Source organism: Cyprinodon tularosa, unplaced genomic scaffold, assembly GCF_016077235.1.
Source record: "Cyprinodon tularosa strain WSP-4 unplaced genomic scaffold, ASM1607723v1 ctg3, whole genome shotgun sequence".
In the NCBI taxonomy this organism is placed as follows: domain Eukaryota; kingdom Metazoa; phylum Chordata; class Actinopteri; order Cyprinodontiformes; family Cyprinodontidae; genus Cyprinodon; species Cyprinodon tularosa.
In genome coordinates, this window is record NW_024039007.1 from 1,922,542 (window position 1) to 1,943,318 (window position 20,777).

A 20,777-nucleotide genomic window follows, 5' to 3' on the forward strand; every position below is an offset into this window, starting at 1 on the left:
ATTTAGCCTTATGGTCTTTTTATACTGTATACAACCTTTTACAATTATTCCATGACACACTATAGGACGTGAATTTAATAATTGTTGGTAGCGCGTCAATTGATATACGAAAAACTTACGATCACATTTAAATGCTAAGTCACAACAAATGAGGCAAAGCAACTTTATCAGCAAGGCAAAATCAAAATATGGCATCCATCTGTGTCCCCAGAGTCAGTGAAACAAATCAGGAGGAGGAGGAGGAGAATTTTATTGTATTTAGGGCTGGAAAAGAGAGCCCAACTTGGGATACTAGAGTTTTGTACCTTTTTACCTTTATAGACAATATTGCAAATATATGAACAAAAATGCTGTATTTGACATAAAAAAGAACATTAAGCCGGGTTATCTACTATTCCATCCTAACTCCTTCCAAAAAATCCCCCAAAAAATAATAAAAAGTGCGAAAGTGGGTTCTTCAAGGTAAAAAGTGATAATGATCGGGTTTTTCTCATACACCCCTCATACCTATAAAATAATTATAATCTTTAATTTGAGGGGAAGGGCATGCAAAATTTGGCAGAAGATAAATAACACATTTCAATCCACAGGAAGCAAAAATAGCAGAGGAAAAACAGAGTCGACAGTCAGACCACTGACATAGGTCGGAGCTTAAAGAAAGGAGAGAATGCTTTCTTTTAATATGTTTTTTTTTCTTTTTATATATATATATATATATATATATATATATATATATATATATATATATATATATATATATATATATATATATATATATATATATATATATATATATATATATATATCCATTTAAAAGTTCACATTTTCATTTGGCTCACCCAATAAATAATGGCCCACATAAAAAGAAAAAAAACATATTAAAAAGAAAGCATTCTCTCCTTTATGTAAGCTCATATATATATATATATATATATATATATATATATATATATATATATATATATATATATATATATATATATATATATATATATATATATATATATATATATATATATGTAATCCTAACCTAAAAAAATATAAATAAACCTTTTAGTAAAGTAAAATCCTAAAAGATAGTGTAATAAAGCTTATGTAATAAAGACCTCTGGAAATCGATGTTAAGCCTAACCAAACAGTGGGCCATACATCGTAAAGCTAGAATGAATAAAGTGGTCCCACACACAGCCATGCTTTGATTTACAATTTCAGCACCATACTTTATTCTAGCAGATGATTTTGATAAATGTCATATCCATCTGTCCAGTACTGAAACTGTTGTGCATTCCGGAATAGCTAGCCTTCCTTGTATAAGCATTGTGCAGTATTTTGGTTACCCAACAGCTGCAGAATCCTGGACGATGAGAAGGATTTGGCTTTAGATTCAGACTTCGCTGGAGCTTTAAGAAAGTTTCAACTGAGAGACAGACAGACATATAAGTCCAGTGCTTTGCCAAGAGATGTCTGTGCTCCTTTGTTTCGACTGGCCTTGCAGGAAGCCAATCCCTCATGGGACTCATTCAGCTCCATCTAGTTAGGAAGATACTTACCAGCTCCTTCTGGCCCTGCTCATTTAGAATTAAAGATTCTGATATCCAAAATTCTACAGTAAATCTAGTCTCACAGTAAAAAACAAGGACTTCAACAGTCTTGGCTGGCTGTTTCTGTGATATGTGATACACTTAAGCCCAACATTTCGTTCTCTTGTCCGACATATTGAAGGATCACTCGAGGACAAAGCTGTCTTTGTAAAGCCTCAGCAAGCTGTTTGACATTAAGTCTAAAGCAAATTAGGTGTGGCTTAGACCCCTTAAATATAAGATGCTAAAATTTCAAAATCTTTTTCGCATCACAAGAAAAGGTATTTGGGGGAAAAAAACACCAGCTTTGTTTTGAATATATAAAAACTATAAACCATTTAGCCTACCGATGCAATGATACCTCTCGTAACAGGCTCACGCTGAAATCGGTGTGGTTGTGGTGCAGCAGTGGTGCGGGTGGCATAAGAAACTAATATCATTCAAACCATGTGCACTCGCATTAGCTACAGTGCAGTTGTGATGTAGTTAAACGTCCTGCAAATCAGCACATTGATTCCGCAAGAAGGATGGCCAAAAGCAGCGGTCTCCACATCAAGCCCCTGAATTTCCGAAGAAAAGCAGGAGAAGTCAGGCACCAGGCAGAAAAAAAGTCCTGGTGACTTTCAGAATAAAATCAACCCATGCAACCTATGCAAACTTGACTAGCGACACTAGAAAATAAGCTATCTGAGGTGCAAGAGGGATATTTATGCGCACAGATTACGAGTTTTGCCTGAAGCAAAACTCGTAATCTCCTGGAAAGCTCCTGGAAAGAGTGTGAACCCTGGCAAACTTCTTTTTTGTCAAAGTCAGAGCTGCAGTTGGACCACTTAGGTGGCAGCATATGGTGTGAGTGACTTTTTGTAGCTCACTTGCACAGTTACTGCACTGCAGCCACACCGTATTAGTGTGAGCCAGGGGTAACTGTTTAAAAGAGGCAAAGAGTCTTATTCTGAGAAGAGCATACAGCCCTTTACGACCTGTGGGAATTGCCATACCTCTGTTTAAGGAGCAGCCAAAAAGCAAATCAAGGGGAAAATGCCTGATATCCTTGAGTAGAAAACCATACAGCAGGTTGGTACAGTAAGGATACTTTTCCAAGTTCCATGTTTTAATTTTAGACAGTACAAGGTGTATATTCCATCTCAATCATAGGTATCAGAGTGATATCGTCATTTCTTCAAAGTACCTCAAATATTATCTGCAGGCGAAGGTTTTGACAGCAGCTCTGGGCAGATGGTGGTGTGGTTTGTCTGAAGTGGCAGTGAAAGTGACTAGTGATCCATGATAAACACGAAGAATTCCCACCGTGACCACAGTTTCCTCTAAAAAGCAGCTGGGTGGGTATGTGCAAAGCCTTGAGTCAACAAGCCACAGGACCACCAGCCGCATTAGTCACCAGTAAAACGGCAGGGCTGACATAGGCATCGCAGATCATGCAGGGAAAACTACATACATTGTTGTTTTTTCTAACTGGGTGTTTTGTTCTTGTTTTTTCATGCAACAAGATTCAGTCAATTTTTATACTAATTTTTCATCCTACTTTCATTACTCTGGATGTCATTTTAGCCAGCGCTATGTGACAAATTTTGGACAAAGTTTTGTCAAGTCTGAGAAAAGTTACCAAATAGGAGAAATGATAATGTGTTGATGCTGTAATATTAACTGTATGGTGATGGACCAAGAAACTAGCATGATTGTCCCTGACCAATGATCAACTGGTTGCAAAATCAAAAGTATAATGTTTCTTATGGATAATGCCCCATTCAAAATTCAAGATGGAAAGAGAATATTTTTATGAGAGATTTATAGGTTTACTTCATTCAGGCTTAAGAACAGGAAAAAAGAGCCTTTCAAGCTAGGGCTGGGCGATATAGAAAAAAAGCTTATCGATAAAAAAAAATGCATATTGATCGATATCGATAATTATTGAAAAGACTTGAAACCATATTTTATGTGCAGCTCTGCCTGAACATTTTATGATATTGCTAAATGATTTAATTTTAATAAAGAACACAAACACAGACTTCCAAATAAATCTTTATTTAACCAACTTTTTTAACCATAACAGAATTGTTTTAAAGAAAAATAACTTAAGAGACCTGAGTTATGTTATTAAATACTGACAAAGAATAAACTAAAGTGACCAAAATAAATTTAAACTAAGCTGAACCTGGTTCCTGCTTTAACCTGAGTTTTTACTTAGTTGCTGGCCCCTCAGCATTTTTCTCTCAATTGTTAGAACTACGTGGGAAACTGCCCAGAACTCAAAATATATATATATTTTCCCGAAATTCCAGAAGATTCCTCGGAGGCGATGCAGAGCCGCGCCGGGGCCTACACAGCTCGTACTCCTGCGGGTGTGAGCCGCTGAGATGATAAAAAAAAAAAGTTGGTTGTGTTATCAGACTTCGTTTTTACTGGTTCCCTACAAACTTTACAGTTGACTGTGGTTTGTTGCAAGTTGTTTCCGACTTGCCATGACCGAAATACTGCCAAACTGTCGAACTACAAAAACCCTTCTTTGGAACAATTTCCTCCGCCTCTCCTTTCTTCGTCATCTTCATGTGCTCTGTGTTGTGGTTTGAGAGGGTGGCGCTTTGTGACGGTGCACCTGGGTCCGCGATTGTGATTGGTTGGGAGGAAGTAGTGACTAGCATAAACCTACATGCTAGGCTACAATGAGAAGGGAGGAAAACTGCGTTTCTTTATCGAAGTTTTATCGACTCTCTTTTTTTCTATTGCGCCACACGTCTATCGATCGATATATATCGTTATTGAATTATCGCCCAGCCCTATTTCAAGCAGATAGCAGGAAGGCTGAACAAAGTGCAGCCAACTAACTCTAACTCTAGCTTTTTTTTGTTTTATAACACAAAATCTATATTCTGCTGCTTATCTATCAGAGTCAGCTGGTACCTATCTCCAGTAGTCTATGGGCAAAAGGCATGGCACACCCTATACAGACAGGCTTCATTGCAGGGAAACATAGCGGCATATAACCATGCATACAGACACTCACACCAAAGAGCAATTGAGATCAAACCCATTAACCTTCTTACTGCAAGGCAATAGTGCTAAAAACTGTGCCACTGTGCAAACCTGCTAAGCCAATCTCTGGTTTAAGCAAATGCATATTGAGGTCATTGCTTAGAATGCATGAATATAACTAATTGCAAGATTAGGTGCTAAACATGTTTTAAATGTTAGTTATATCAAAATTTGCAGCACAAAACCTTCTCTGTTACTTTAAGCTTCCATTCCAAATGATCCTCATCAGTTGGTCTCAATGATATATTGTATATATTTGCTGCTTTTCATCTTAGATTTTAGCTATCAGTAGGTTTGGTGGGCTGTCATTATTCAATAATGTAACATATTACCAACAAGCAAAATCTGTGATAGTATTTATTATATTTAAAACTCCATGAAGAAACAATGTATGGTGATTTAAACCAAAACCAAAAATGAACAGTTATAAACTCTTTAGAAATATGCAGTCTCAATGCCTGATCCAAAGAGCAAAGTGAAGTCAAGCTGGATCTATAAAGTGATGCACACAGCAGTGTTTACATCCCTCCAGCACAATAGCAGCAGGCCTGCATCAGTCTGATGTGTCAGTACACAGCTTAAAAGGAAAGTATCATAAAGAGTCACTTCAGCAGGAGATAGAGAAACTTTGGTTATAATGACTAGATGGACGCTGGTAATTAATGTTCACCGAAAACCCCAAACTAAGTTTAAATAAATAACCAGCCTGTTTAACTAGTGTGGTAAATTGGATGTGTTCTCAGTGTGGTTTTTATCATTTGCATGATCTAAACTGGAATGTCAGCAGAAATAATAGGTTGCTTCTCTATGAAAAGTCAAAACATAGGTCAATAAAAAATTTTTTTTGAATTTTTGTGGCACTACTGGCTTGTTTTGTGGACAGTAGTCTGACAGGAAAGGGGATATGAGAGAGGGGGAGAGACATGCAAGTTGGCCACCTCGAGGACTAAGGCCTCCATACAGGGGTCGTGTGTGTTAACCACTGTGCCTCCAAAGCACGCCCTCAATGTCAAATTTCAAGAAAAAAAAATTTCTACAATATAATCCATGTAAATCTCCTTTTTCTTATAAATTCAGAGTTTTACTTGAACTAATCTAATATTGTTCTTTGAGGAAAAATATCTCTGACTTGAGCTTATACATTTTGCCATAGTTCAGCCAATAACTAAACAGCTCACCCTAAATGCTCTATACATCATTATAGAGTCGCTTTTCTACAGCTGCAGCAGGGAAGCAGATCTGAATTTATGGGACAATAGAATCTGCTAGTTATAGGGAAAACAAGGAAAAAAACTTGTTAAAGGCTCTATGTTACCTGAAACTGCAAATAGATTCCGAAACAATGAACCTACAAGATGGTTTAGATAAAATATGCATAAATTAGAAAGGCCTATTCAAAGCCCAGATATAAATCCACTCTATAATGAGAGTAATGTCTGTTGTTGCACTCTCTCAATTTGGCCTTGCAGGTGCTATTAAAAATTTGAGTTTTAGAACTTGCAGCTCTAACTTCAGTGAATCCGGGTGAATTGATGCAAAATCACACCATCCTTCTCTGTTGCAACAGCTCTGCTAGCCAGGTACCTGCTGGCAGCCGTCCTGAGTATGATTATGTAAGCAAGACCACAGAGATGACCTTAGCAGGCTGACACATCCTGTTCTGCCCTTTTCTGTTTCCTGCAGAGCGCTAATGTCAAAGAACAGTGGGGTGAGTGGACATGACATGGAGGGCTCAGGTGGTGAATACATCCTGTGTGAATTATCACAGTTTTAGCTGAACAAGGAGTATCCACCACTAACCCTGACCTTCAGACTGGATTGCACAGGATCTGGAGCTCACAGGGTTCCCAAACCTTTTACTGCTAACCTTAGGAATCACAAGATGTGTTTAAGTCAGAGGAGAAGAATGCTATTTGTCGGCCAGATGTAAAGATGATTGTTATACTTCATTTAAGATTTCAAATCCCATCAGAGAAGAAATGTGGGACACTGGGATTAGTGTTTAAGTTCATAACTCAGAATCTCATAGGACTTGTACATACAGTATAAGTAATACCTCATATGTTATATTTGCATGTATTAACTCCCTTCCGGACCTGTGTTGTAATTCACTCCATGATTCCTGGCTGATGGAATATTTATGTTTGGACTAAGGATGGGAACCTTAAACAGGTCAGGGCAGAAACTGATTTGGAAGTTCTTAGATAATAAAAGAGAATTGTAATATATTTATGCTGAGGTTTTTATGTTACGTTCTGTGAACCCTGTTTTGGAAGTGTGTCTGTGTTTTAGGAAAGAGTTCGATTCATTCCTAAACTTTCCTTTAGTTGCCTGTAGCTTCTAGGACTTGGAGATAAATCAAAAAGCACCAATCAATCAAGCAGTATTTGCAGCCATCCACAGAGAAAACCGTATGTTAAATTATGCTCCATTCTTTAGAAAAAGTACTCCATGCATAACAGTAAACTTTTACTTGTTGTATCACACTGAGTAAAACATTGTTGAAATGTTCTATTAAAAAAGGAGTCATTTTCAAGAAAATAATTACTTACAATCTTGATTAAAACTCCTATTTACAGTAAGTGTAAATGGGATCAGTAGCAAATATTAAAACATGTAGCTTATTTTCTCAAAATGTCTCTTCCTGAGCGACATCCTTCCACTCTCTCCCCGCTTGTTTGTTTTTCTCTTTTCCATTTATTGTGAATGACCTAATACCATTTATCAAGCAGAGCAGCTCATAAGGTACTGCTGTCATTATGGGCCTATTTTTCTGGCATGCATGCCTCTTACTTTTTCCAGCACTGAATAAAAACGATATTTGAATATATGGGACAACATCTGCCCCTTAAAAAAGTTGGGAGATGGACTCTCTTCTCTGACTCCTTTATTAGATCCTGGCACTTATTTTGCCTTCTGGTTATTGGTCTCTGCGTCCTCACATCGCTCATGCTTTCCAGGCTTTTGCAAAGATGGATCTTCAACTTGATATTTGAAACCAAGAGTTGTATCCTCTCTGTACCTCAAGGGAGCATGGTTTCCCCCCCGGAAGATCGTGCTAAACCGAGGGAATGTCAAAAGAAAAGAAATTGCAGCAGTTCACCATGACTCCAATAACTTACTGGAAAGAGCAAGGCAGGTATTCCAATAAAATTCAGATTAATGTTGCAGTGAAGGCAATTTAAGCGGGAGTTTTTATTCAGACCTGAAAATGATTAAGTGCACTGATTACTGGAGTCTATCTTGAGTTAGTTAGAAAGACTGAACCGGACGGTCAATGGGATTAGTCAGCTTCAGGAAAAACATGACAACTAACACAGTCATTGTGGTGGTATTTGTGATTCAGGAACACTGTCTGCTCCTTGCAGCATTGAGCCTCCAGTCCGGTCTTCTTGTATTTACCCCAGACCCATGACTCAGTACACAAATATGTCCTGTGAGTCAAGAACAAAGAAAACATATGCATAGCAACTGTGCACTCTCCAGAGATCTTGTATTGATTAGAAGATTTACTATGACTTGGGGATAATTGTTTTGGGAAGGAGGATGTAGAAAATGAGTTTTTGTGAAGTGGGTGCCAAAATATTCAGCTGAGTTTCACTGAGCTACCACAAACACGTGGGTGCTTTGCCATCATCATTCCACAACACCAGCAAGGGCTCAAAATGACATAAGAACTTTGCTAATTAGCCAGAGAGTCATCATAAATGTCAAATATGATTGAAAATTAGTAAATTATGATCTCACTACCCAAGTACATTTTGGCATTTAAACAACTGGAAAAGCAATAGGCCTAGTTCCAAAATAGAGTCAAAATTGACAAGATAAGTCCAGACTTGCAAGCAATATGAATCCATCAAAATACCCCCGGAATCAATTACTCGGTTTTTCCTTGATCGGAAATACAGCTCTGAACGTGGAAAAGTCATTAATCAAACCAAAAAAAGCAATTTTCAACAAGACTATATCTTTAACAGTCAGACATGAAGGCCAAGGAGCTATTAAGCTTGTCTGATCAGCAGTCTATAGAGAATATGCTGACCACGATGAAAGAGACCTTTGTCTGGACAATTATTAGTAAAAAAATAAATACAAAAAACTGAAGCAGTTAAAAACTCAAGCATTATGAGATAATAAGTCTGTCTGGTAAGGCATTAAAGTTTCCTAAATTTCATAAATTAAAGCTGAGAAAAATTCACAAATTGTTTTGTTTTTAAGCAGCTAAGGATTGCTTGCTTTATATAGCTTTTTAATTTTATTTTAAGTGTAAGATGGCAAGATGAAAATGGCATTTCTTAACATTTTCTTTCAACAATGACTTTTTTTTCCTGTCATTTTTTAAAAGGTTGGATCCACCCTGAGCGCTCTCAGGCCATTCAGCAACCCAATACTTTAACTCAATGAAGAATGAAAGTTTGCTAATCACATTATCAGCAGGGTGTAAGAAATGAAGTAATATATATCATATATAAAAAGCAGTATAAAAAGGTTACTGAAACTTCAACAACTTCACTAGAAATATATTTTCTTATCTCTTCTTTCTAGTAAAGATTTTCTGAATAAGCACAGACTAGAATAATTTCAGTATGGATCTAAATTGTCCAGGAAACAGTCATGGAGACTGTTTTTTTATTTATTTTTCAAAGATAGCTGTGGCAATGTCGTCATTAGATCCCATGCAGTTTGCTTCCCGTCTTGGCATTAGTTGATGAATGCCTCTGCCTGCTGCATTGATCTCTCATCCAACTGGAGAAGCTTGAAAGCATTAAGGATCACTGTCAATCCTTTCAATACTTTCAGTGTTTTTAGCATTAAATACAACAGGACTACCAGAAGTGGACTACCATCTGTACTAATGGATACTAATTACCTCACTAGTCATCAGCAGTATGAGGACATGCGGCTATGTTTCCTTTGACAGGTTGGTCTGCAGCAGGGGAGAACCACAGGGAACTGTTCTGGCACCACTGCTGTTTACTGCCACCTTCAGAAGTTCTCGAATTACTCTGTCATATTGGGTCTCATGATAGGTAAGGATGAATCAAACAATTCAGGCAGCTGACTCTGCACTTATAGGTGGTATGAGATAGAGGAACAGTAAGAAAAATAACACTTTAATATCACTATTTGAAAATGTCTCCCACCCAATGCTGTTTGAAGCTCCTGTAAAACCTGCAGGCTCCTTCAGTAAAACACAGATGCACGCTAGAGGCAAAAAAAAGTACTTCTGCAGATCCCATTGCTGCTGTTAGACATTATAACCTTCCCTGCTAACTACAAGTCTAATAAGTGTTTACAGCCATGGTATATTAGCACAGTTTCTAATCTGCTCAATATATGTTCTGTTCTGCACAGATGTTAATGACTGTTTGCAACTGCTTTTTTTTTTTTTTTACCTGCTCTGGAAGTGTTTTCAACAACTATGTTTATCTGTGCAGCTTCTCTATCTCCCAGTAAACTGGCTCTTGTTTTTTCCTTTGTTATTTGAGTGTGCCCTTTTATAAATATAGTGTTTTTCTTTTTTTTTCCTTCTGGGATATGTTTTTGTCTTCTGCGGTAGAATTTAATTCTAAAATCTTTTCATACTTGTCTTGTTTGTACCTGTAAGCTTCATTTTTCCAATGCTAGAAATCTTAAAGGCTTATCTGTAATTTGTAAAAATCAACACAAGCGGATCATGTCTGCAAGCGTCCTTTAGTACTAGTAGATCAAAAATCTCTCCTTTCATAGGGTATATGTTGTTTTTTAGCATGCCTTGTATACAAAGTTATTGTAGCTAGAAAAATAAACATATTTTCCAAAATAAGAAGAAATTTCATGTTGAAACATATTGTTCGTTGTTTTTTGTGTGATCAAAAGGAATCCATACCGATTATGTTCAGCCAATTTCAGCAATAAAAAAATTTTTGATTTTAATAGAATGGCTCCTATATGTAGATTTTCTTGCATTGAAGAAACACAGTTTGTTTAGGAAGCAAATTTAACCAGTTTATCAATAGCAAACTTTACAGATTTTGGAAAGGCACTTCATCTAATATATATAATATGAAAGTAAACCCTCTGGGTATAACAGGAAACAGCTGAGGAGCTACTTACGCAGGCTGCTTGGTGGTCACTGGTCGCGGTGTCTGTACCTTGATGGTGTCAGCAACCTGCCTCTCTGAGGGCCTTTTCTGTGGTAGGTCTCTCTGGAAAGGTTTGGTGCCAGGCTGAATACGCCTCAAAGCGCCTCGCTCACGAATGTACACCTGCTCGGGGGCCACCTCCTCACAGCGGGGCCCCTGGAAGCCTGAGCGGCACACACAGGTATGCGGTCGGCTGCAGGAGCCGCGGTTCTGACAGGGGGGCTGGCAGTCGGCTGGGGAGAAAGAGCAGAGAGGGGGATCAGGTTCTCAGCAACATACACTGTAACATATGGTCCCCTTGTATGAGGGAGCAGGAGAAATGACTTTTCCTGATCATAGCATAGGCGGTTCATATTGAATTGATTCAATAAAAGGGCCTCTTGTTTAATGCTTTCCATTTTGTAGGGAGCATGCTGAGGTTGTCTCCTTCAATCACTGCTGAGATTTTAACCAGCCTTGTTTAGTCTAAATGTATATGAGCACTTACATTAATTCTCCAGGAGGTAAAACAGTAAAACAAGCTTGTGGATTACTTTAGTGCTGCTGGCATTTTCACTCTGCCAGTTGTTGTTTTTTTCTGATCAAGAATTAAGCCCGTGCTTTCACTATAACGAGTGACAGCCTAAAAACAGGCCATAAAAACACAGATCATAAAATGGCACAAAAATTTATATCTGTTTGCTTAAGGCTGACTGAGAAAAGCCAACATGGCGCGGAGAGCTGTCTGTGCTTCATGAGGATCAGATACCTTCAGTTGGAAGGACATTAACTTATACGCTAATTTACTTTAACCTTGAGGCAGGTGTGGGGTTTTTTTGGGATAAAACTGTGCATTCGTCAACTACATTAATATGCATTTGCACTGTGGCCTGCAGAAAAAAAAAACAACAGCTTGAACTTTTTCTTATGTAAAAATTATATATAAAAACAAAGATGCATGTGCATTAATCCACCCTGAATTAATATTCTATAGGACCACCTTTGGCTGCAATTACTGTCCAATTACTGCTGCAAGTCTTTTGACATTTCAATAATTTTTGTATATCTAAACTAAAATGTTGGAACATTTTAGGTTTTTTGTTTTGTTTTTAAGATCTCTTCTTTTTTATTTTGATGTGAGTGTGTGTGTGTGTGTGTGTGAGTGTGTGTCCTTTCTAGCAGACTAGCACTGAAAAAAAGTTTTACTGGTGCCAAGAAGAAGACTAAAAGATTTACTTTGATGGGAGAATTATGGCTTTCTCTTAAAATGCTCCATTTGATATACATGTGTATGTAAAGACTTTTATTAGACATTATTTAGGGTCCAATGGCCATAGAGATAAAAAAAAAAAAAAAGTAAAAGAGAAAGAGAAAATAGAAAAGGAGAGGAGAGAGTTGCAAAAAAAGATTTGCTAAGTAGCTGTTGCTCAATCAGACTGGATTGGGAACATCTCCAACTAGTAAGTTCCAATTCTTACTAAATATTCTTGAGTGTATTTTAGGGTTGTGCGTTTGACTGAAACTTTCTAACACAGTAATAAGCCTTTTGTATTTCTAGCTTAAACAGTATTTTTTGGGTAGTTATTAGGCTAGAGGACAGCTGCCCCGGCTACATGGGATCTGAAGACTAACATGTTTCCTTCAAACATTTCCCTTTATAAATTCCATTAATTGTTCTCATCAACTCTTAGCAACATTTCTGTGTCTGGAGAAGCAAAGCATTCCCACAGCATGTTGCTGCCACTACCATGTTTCACAATAGGGGTGCTGATGCAGCAAATACTTCACCATTAAATGTCTCTCTGCGTGCTACTCTTTAATGAAGCTAACGTAGCAACAGACTCTACTGTATGATCTCAGCAGCTCCTCCAAAGTTACCATGGACATGCATCCCTGATATTTGCTCCTTTTAACCTAACCTGGCAGTTTAAATATAAGACCATGTCTTGGGCTGTTATATTTATTGTACTCTTTCTGTTGTCACATGATTGATTAAACAGTGCTCCATGTAATGTTTAAGTTACTAAATAATATTTTTTTATAAAGAACTCAAACAAAGCTAATGCATAATATATTATCAACTGTCTGAAATCAAAGACTGATTAAGTTACCTTACATTGAAATAAAGATACTCAGCATCTCTCCACAAGCCCCACTGAGAGCCGGCCTTTGCACTCCATTTACTTTAAATCAGGAAAGACACTGTGGCACCCTATTTAAAACAAGCAGGCTGACCTAGCGTCACCAATGAATGTAGCTTACAGCACTTGAGGATTTATGACACTGTCCTCAAACACTACATTAGGCCAGTGGTCTGCGGTGGCTAAAGCAAACAGCAGCGCTCTGTCAACAGCTATGGAATGCTATTGACACAGATGCTGTGAACAGTGACAGATCGCAGGCAGGAACGCTGCCACGGATCTAACTGGCAGCCAACAGGGATTGCACTGGTTGGAAACAGTACTTTATACCTGCTGCATACTTCCTGTTATTCCATTGCTTTACGGAATCTGGTCACATTGTTATGATATGACTCTTAAAATCAAAGGTCAAATATGTTTTCCATCCACGTTTGAATTAAACTCCCATTTACTGTAGATTATCCGACTATCACCAAATAATAGAATAAAATAAGCAAACTTGATTCATCCAATCATCTTATTTTCTTAAGTATTGCCTTTTTTTTGATGAATTGTAAACATTTAAATAGAGGGGTTGGGAATTGTACAACTCGATATGTGATCCAAATTTTCTGTTATGGGATAAAGTAGAGGTTGCATGTATTTTGCTTTGGAAAGAAGTCAAATACCACATAAAGCATGGGCTGACTAAATGCTGCTGAATTGTCCCAAGGTCTGCTCTAGATCAAGTTTTGGATGCAGCTCTGGATCAATAGGACACAGATTCCTTGGATATTATGTTGAAATGCGAGTGAAATGTGAGTGAAATGTGAGAGTTCGTCCAATAAAACTCTCCCAGCTACTATGAGAAACAATCAAGAGCTGATAAAAATGTTTTATGTTTAATAATGCATGTTTATCTTAGAGGTGCAGTATTGACAGGAGACAAATATGTTACCTTTACTGATAACAGCTGACAGGTCAGTGACTCTGGGCTTGACATATGGCCTCACATGCAGCATGCACTGCAGTGTCATACAGTGCCACTGCCTATCTGTGTTTGTCTCGGGAGTCCTGCCTCTGGGCTGTTGAACACATTGTCACAGTAATTGCTGTCGCGCAGATTTCTCTTGCACATCATTAAAACTAATTGCCTTGCATTCCATCCATTTCAGAAATATGTGCAGCAATTATTACTTTGAGAGAGTAATCATAAAATGAGAATCTGTCGGAAACGAAAGAGGAGAAATGGCAAACATTCCTGGCATTGCCACTTCAGCCTTAATTATGCCTGAGATAGATTGGCTTAGTTTTCTGGAGAGTGTGTCGACATCCATTTATCTGAAAAAAAAGGAAACTATAAGACTGTACATTTTAATTTTATACATAATGAAGCTATAATAAATTATTGATGAAAAACATAAACAAAAAACAAACCCAAAAAATAACAGCCTGATATTAAGCATGACCTCTCATTTTAATGGCACTGCTTGTGAGGGGTTGCAAATTGCACTGAAGAAAAACATCCCAGGGTGATGGTATAGTGTAGGCCATAGTGATGGCTGCTGCCATCACTATGGCCTACACTATATACAGTATGACAATTGTTTTAACGTAGATTGTTTTCAGATGCCACAAAGTACACTGATAATATGGGAAGTGGTGGCCCTGTGCTCAGATAGCAGGGCATAGTCCTAGTGAGGGCGTAACGTTTATGCTTCAAACTTCCGACTGTGACTGTGTCCCTGAGTAAGAACCATTTACCCTGCGATGCTCCCTAGTTGCTGCAAGCTGCTAGGTTTGCTACGTTGATTTTCCTTTTTTTAGCTTTAATTATTTTGTTTTGCATGACATCATAGGTTGTTGCAGGGTCGCTTCTGGCCTTACGCCCAATGCTGACCTTAAGTGAGCTTAAGAACATTTATGAATTAAACTACATTTGAAAACAACTGTAGAATTTAAGTGTGGCGTTTTATACATCTCAGTGAAATCATGTCAAATTTCACAAAAAGGGTTTCCTACAGTATTATCTAACAAAATGCTTTACAACATCTTTTTATTAAAATAAATGTAGAAGAAAAATCAATGAGAGAGTTAAGTAGCTCTGTTTTAAAGAAAATGGTTAAATAGGCAAAGAGATGGGTTGCACAGTGGAGCAGTGGGTAGCACTGGTGCCTTGCAGCAAGAAGGTTCTGGCTCTTCCGGCCTGGGTTCTTTCTGCATGGAGTTTGCATATTTTCCCTGAGCATGTGTAACTTCTCTCCAGGTACTCCGGCTTCCTCCCACAGTCTAAAAACATGACTGTGAGGTTAATTGGCTTCTCTAAATTCCCCTTAGGTGAGTGTGTGTTTGAATGGCTGTCTGTCCTGTTTGTCTCTGTGTTGCCCTGCGATGGACTGGCGACCTGTCCAGGGTGGACCCTGCCTCTCGCCCATTGACAGCTGGAGATAGACACCAGCACCCCTCGCGACCCCAGCAGGGATAGGCGTGACAGAAAATGGATGGTTTTTAAGGAGATACCTTAAGCATAATTTCCTCTCTGTGTGAATAAAACATACCCTTCAGCATCTGTGAAATTTTGGCTTCCACCCTTTACAACTTTTTGAATGGTCCTTTTTACGTTTAGATTTTTTACTGAAAGATTGAAATATTTTACAGAAGTTCTGGACATATTAAATGGCAATCACATTTTTGGAAGAAAAAAGCATTTATTAAGAGGCTCATGTCTACTTCATAAGTGATCCGTAAAAATGCTCACAGATGGTTATTAGGAATACCCACTAGTAGATTATGACGAACATAATCTAGCTAATGACATCATGCTAAACTGTATGCTTTTTTTAAATATGCAATATTAATTTCTGTTTCAATTAAGGAGTAATGTTTCTCTTTGGATAATAAATCAATGCCCATTTTTTTTTTTTTTTTTTTACATCTGGTCTGTTCTTACGCTTTGAGACAAATGTGCAGTGTTAAATTCAACATTATACATCCAGATATACAGGTGCTGGTCATAAAATTAGAATATCATGAAAAAGTAGATTGATTTCAGTAATTCCATTTAAAAAGTGAAACTTGTATATTATATTCATACATTACATACAAACTCATATATTTCAGATGTTTATTTTGTTTAATTTTGATGATTACAAATGACAACAAATGAAAATCTCAAATTCATCATATCAGAAAATTAGAATATTGTGAAAAGGTTCAAAATTGATGGCCCCTGGTGCCACACTCTAATCAGCTAATTAACTCAAACCACCTGCAAAAGCCTTTAAATGGTCTATCAGTCTAGTTCTATAGGCTACACAATCATGGGGAAGACTGCTGACTTGACAGTTGTCCAAAAGACGACCATCGACACCTTGCACAAGGAGGGCAAGACACAAAAGGTCATCGCTAAAGAGGCTGGCTGTTCACAGAGCTCAGTGTCCAAGCACATTAATAGAGAGGCGAAGGGAAGGAAAAGATGTGGTCGAAAAAAGTGTACAAGCAAGAGAGATAACCGCACCCTGGAGAGGATTGTGAAACAAAACCCATTCAAAAATGTGGGGGAGATTCACAAAGAGTGGACTGCAGCTGGAGTGAGTGCTTCAAGAACCACCACACACAGACGTATGAAAGACATGGGTTTCTGCTGTCGCATTCCTTGTGTCAAGCCACTCTTGAACCACAGACAGCGTCAGAAGCGTCTTGCCTGGGCTAAAGAGAAACAGGACTGGACTGCTGGTGAGTGGTCCAAAGTCATGTTCTCTGATGAAAGTAAATTTTGCATTTCCTTTGGAAATCAAGGTCCCAGAGTCTGGAGGAAAAGAAGAGAGGCACTTAATCCACGTTGCTTGAAGTCCAGTGTAAAGTTTCCACAGTCAGTGATGGTTTGGGGTGCCATGTCATCTGCTGGTGTTGGTCCATTGTGTTTTCTGAGGTCCAGGGTCAACGCAGCCACATACCAGGAAGTTTTAGAGCACTTCATGCTTCCTGCAGCTGACCAACTTTTTGGAGATGCAGATTTCATTTTCCAACAGGACTTGGCACCTGCACACAGTGCCAAAGCTACCAGTACCTGGTTGAAGGACCATGGTATCCCTGTTCTTAATTGGCCAGCAAACTCTCCTGACCTTAACCCCATAGAAAATCTATGGGGTATTGTGAAGAAGAAGATGCAATACACCAGACCCAACAATTCAGAAGAGCTAAAAGCCACTATTAGAGCAACCTGGGCTATCATAACACCTGAGCAGTGCCACAGACTGATCGACTCCATGCCACGCCGCATTGCTGCAGTAACACAGGCCAAAGGAGGCCCAACTAAATACTGAGTGCTGTACATGCTCATACTTTTCATGTTCATACTTTTCAGTTAGCCAACATTTCTATAAATCCTTTGTTTTTATTGGTCTTCAGTAATATTCTAATTTTCTGATATGATGAATTTGAGATTTTCATTTGTTGTCATTTGTAATCATCAAAATTAAACAAAATAAACATCTGAAATATATGAGTTTGTATGTAATGTATGAATATAATATACAAGTTTCACTTTTTAAATGGAATTACTGAAATCAATCTACTTTTTCATGATATTCTAATTTTATGACCAGCACCTGTAAATATGTGAAAAACACAAAGCATGTCAGGAATGGGCCAAGTTTAACCATGGTAAAGCAATATCAGAAGTTTACTTTGGTCATATTTACTCATGTTTATTGTAATCTAACTTTTGAGTTTTTCTCAAAATAAAATGCAAGTAAAATAAATCTGCAAGCAATTAGATTTTTAACCAAAATAGATTCTGTATGACTGAATATAAATGCTTTTGTCTTGAAAGTGCTTTAAGGTGATAGTGAATTATTGAAGATAAATAATTCCAAACTAATTGAATGGAATTTCTATTTTTTTTTATTAGGCAGACAAATAGATATAATACTGCACTGCAAGGAGTTTGATTCTATGCAAATTAAATGTATTTTCATTTAGGTTTTTCTTATAAACAGAATAGTGAAGACTTAAAAAATATACATGGAGGGCTTTATTGCACTGCTTAGGAGAATCCTGACATTTCCATGCATTACTACACCTAATTAAGGGAAGCAAAATGCTAGAAGGTTATATTGTCAATACCTATTTTTATTTTTATTCCTATGTATGTTAAGCTTTGAGTACCTCAATTAAGTCAGTCCCTTTGGCTTTATTATTTTGTTTTTCTATTTGAAATTTGGCTAGAAGTGTCTGAGTTGAAATGTTTGAATCTGATTAAGGTAGTCAAGCTTTCCCTCTTTCCACTGGATTATATTTTCATACTTGTACTCGTTTCTCCTACATTACAACCCAACAGAGATTTGCTCTTACCTCTCTCTGACTCAGAGGTAATGCAAACCATTACATCTTTACAGCCCTTTCATTGAGCAAGGTGGAATCTGAAACCAAAATCTAACTGAACTCTTAACTGCAGAGAAATCTCCTACGTGTCAAATGTGGAGCTTCCAAATGTAACCTGACAATTCTAAAATAATATTGGTAATGAAAGCACAATCAGAAAAAATATCTCTCGACTGACTAAAAGCATTACATATAATTACGAGATTTAGAGGCTAGAAAATCCTCTGGAGATGAGAATTTAGTTGATTATGGAAACTTAATTTATTATAGTGTCTAGATTTAGTTCAGAAAAAGAAAATATTGGCACTAACATTAGTCGCTTAGGTAAAATACAGCATTTGGGATATTTTGTGAGAGCGGCAGAACAAATTATTAAGGTGCAAGTTGGTGAAAGTGAAAGTTTTTCACAGTTCTTGCTGTCACTTGCAATGATGGGCAAAAACATTTACCGTAAAGCAATCGCATTTTTTTTAACAGAAGCATGATCTTCCTACTTAAATGGCATGCTGTGTTGTCTTTCCCTTTCTAAAGATTATCTAAGAGCGACTGAGCTCTGCATCACCTCTTTTTTTATATGCTGGTGAAGATTCTCAGTCATCCAGGTCACAGTCATTCCAAAGAAAACTTAAGACAAGCCACTGGACTTTGTTTTCCAAGTTTGAAGACGTTTTGCGTCCCATGTGCATGTTTTCGAAGCCATAACAAGGCTTTTGTTGGGCTACTCTATAAAGCCTGGAACCTAACACCACTCCAGACATTTTGAATTAAGAAAGCTTTCTGGATGGGAAACGAAATGTCTTCAGACTTGGAAAGCAACGTTTTTTTTTTTTATCTCCTTTTTATACCTAAACGAAAAAAGACACTATGGATTATTAATTCCTATGATTTAGTGAAGCCTGTTTTTTATGCTCAATACAAAAATAGGGAAAAAAAGCATTCAATGTGCTGCAGAACATTTGGAGAGGCCATTAAAAATGTAAATATAATGGTCTGGTCTATCTTATTATTATTAAAAAAACACTGCATGGATTATCCAAAGTGGATATTGGAGTTGGGAGCATGATATGGGTCAGCTTGTCAATAAAGGGTTCTAGAAGCCCTCATATAATTGAAAGAAAGTGAAAACACTTTTGATATCCTGAGAATATTCTGAAGATCAGGTCAGAGTGGATTTTTAGAAAGAAAATAAAGCAACACACACATCTAAATACCGGGTCAATCTCCTGACTTGAATCCACATTTTAAAAAGAGTGATCAGAGTGCAAGGAAAAAGAAAATTCAAGATTTGAAGACAGTTTGTATTAAAGAGTTGTTCAAAATGCATATTTGGTCATGTATTTAAGTTGTATGTATTACCTTGGTTAATACACAGATCTAGTTTGAATTTAATGTCAATAACCCCATTAAAATCCATGTACTGTATATTTACTTAGAAAAAATGTGTGCAATACTGATCTGTATCAGTTAGCTTTACTTTCTGAATATTGATGAAATTAAACAAGATTTTTAAATTAGTTTAAAGTCATACAAGAAAAAAGTCATCAAGATGAAGGAAAAACTTTTGATACTAAGTCTGGCAGACCTCCTGTGTTGACAGCAGAGGCTTTTCTTTAGGGGTCACCAAAGAACAAGACAGATCTCATGAAGGAGGTCACGTGTCCAGAATTGTGGGAGGCAAAGCAGAGAGACAAGCTCGGAAATTCTCCTTTCATCCAAACACACATCCAGTGAGGAAACAAGACTTGGTCTATTGAGCAGTTAATACAATTGCCCTGCAATGCTAATCATTTCAAGTGAGTGTAAATCTCTTTCCAACATGTGATTTCCACATGGCGCCCAGAGCTAGCGCCATCATTTAGGCCAGATCAAACAATGACTGCCGTCTACATCTCTGCAAGTTTTCACAAAACTTCCCTATTCTTTCTAATAAAAGCCAGAGAAAAAAGAGCTTATAACTCTTTCACTGATCTTTCATTTGCCCTTTGCGGGAAATCACACATGTATAATTACCCAGGTTGACCAAATTAAGATGTCTCTGTCAGTAGAAACAGTGCAGGCTTGTCAGGCCAGAACAGTAGTGAGAACTTTTACTCACTGAACCCACCTCAAGTCTATGAATACATTTTGATAACCCAAATCTAACCCATGACACAGTTAACATTACTTTCAGGCATTCCATACCGCTACCCTCAAACTTCAAGATTCAGCTGCTAATGGGCCACATGCTGGTGCGCTCCATGGATGATATGTGGATTACCGGGGGAGTGTGCTGGCAGACTTGTAAAGCCGACTCTGAGAAACGTGGTGTTCACCAGAAAACCCCAAGGACGTCATCTTCCTGAGGGGGTAGTTCGAAGGGGAGGGGGGTACACCTCCCAACAGCTTCCATATGGTCTTTAAAAAGAAGGGCGTGATGATATATGGTACCTTACCAATACATAGCACTGTGAGTGTGTCTGCTGTAGAGTGAGAAGGGTGCTTGTTGCCTTTTTTTGCACAGGAACTGTGTATCGCCTAGACTTGATTGACACTTCAAC

The 20,777-nt window shown here is 37.7% G+C and overlaps 1 protein-coding gene across 1 annotated transcript in view; it reads right to left on the reverse strand.

Annotated features, from left to right (window-relative positions):
- Positions 1–20,777, reverse strand: part of LOC119787539 (latent-transforming growth factor beta-binding protein 2-like) — a 132,656-nt gene that overhangs the window by 97,895 nt on the left and 13,984 nt on the right. The window contains exon 3 of the mRNA XM_038291457.1: positions 10,728–10,989. Coding sequence (XP_038147385.1) covers positions 10,728–10,989 — 262 coding nt within the window. The remainder of the gene's footprint in view (positions 1–10,727; positions 10,990–20,777) is intronic.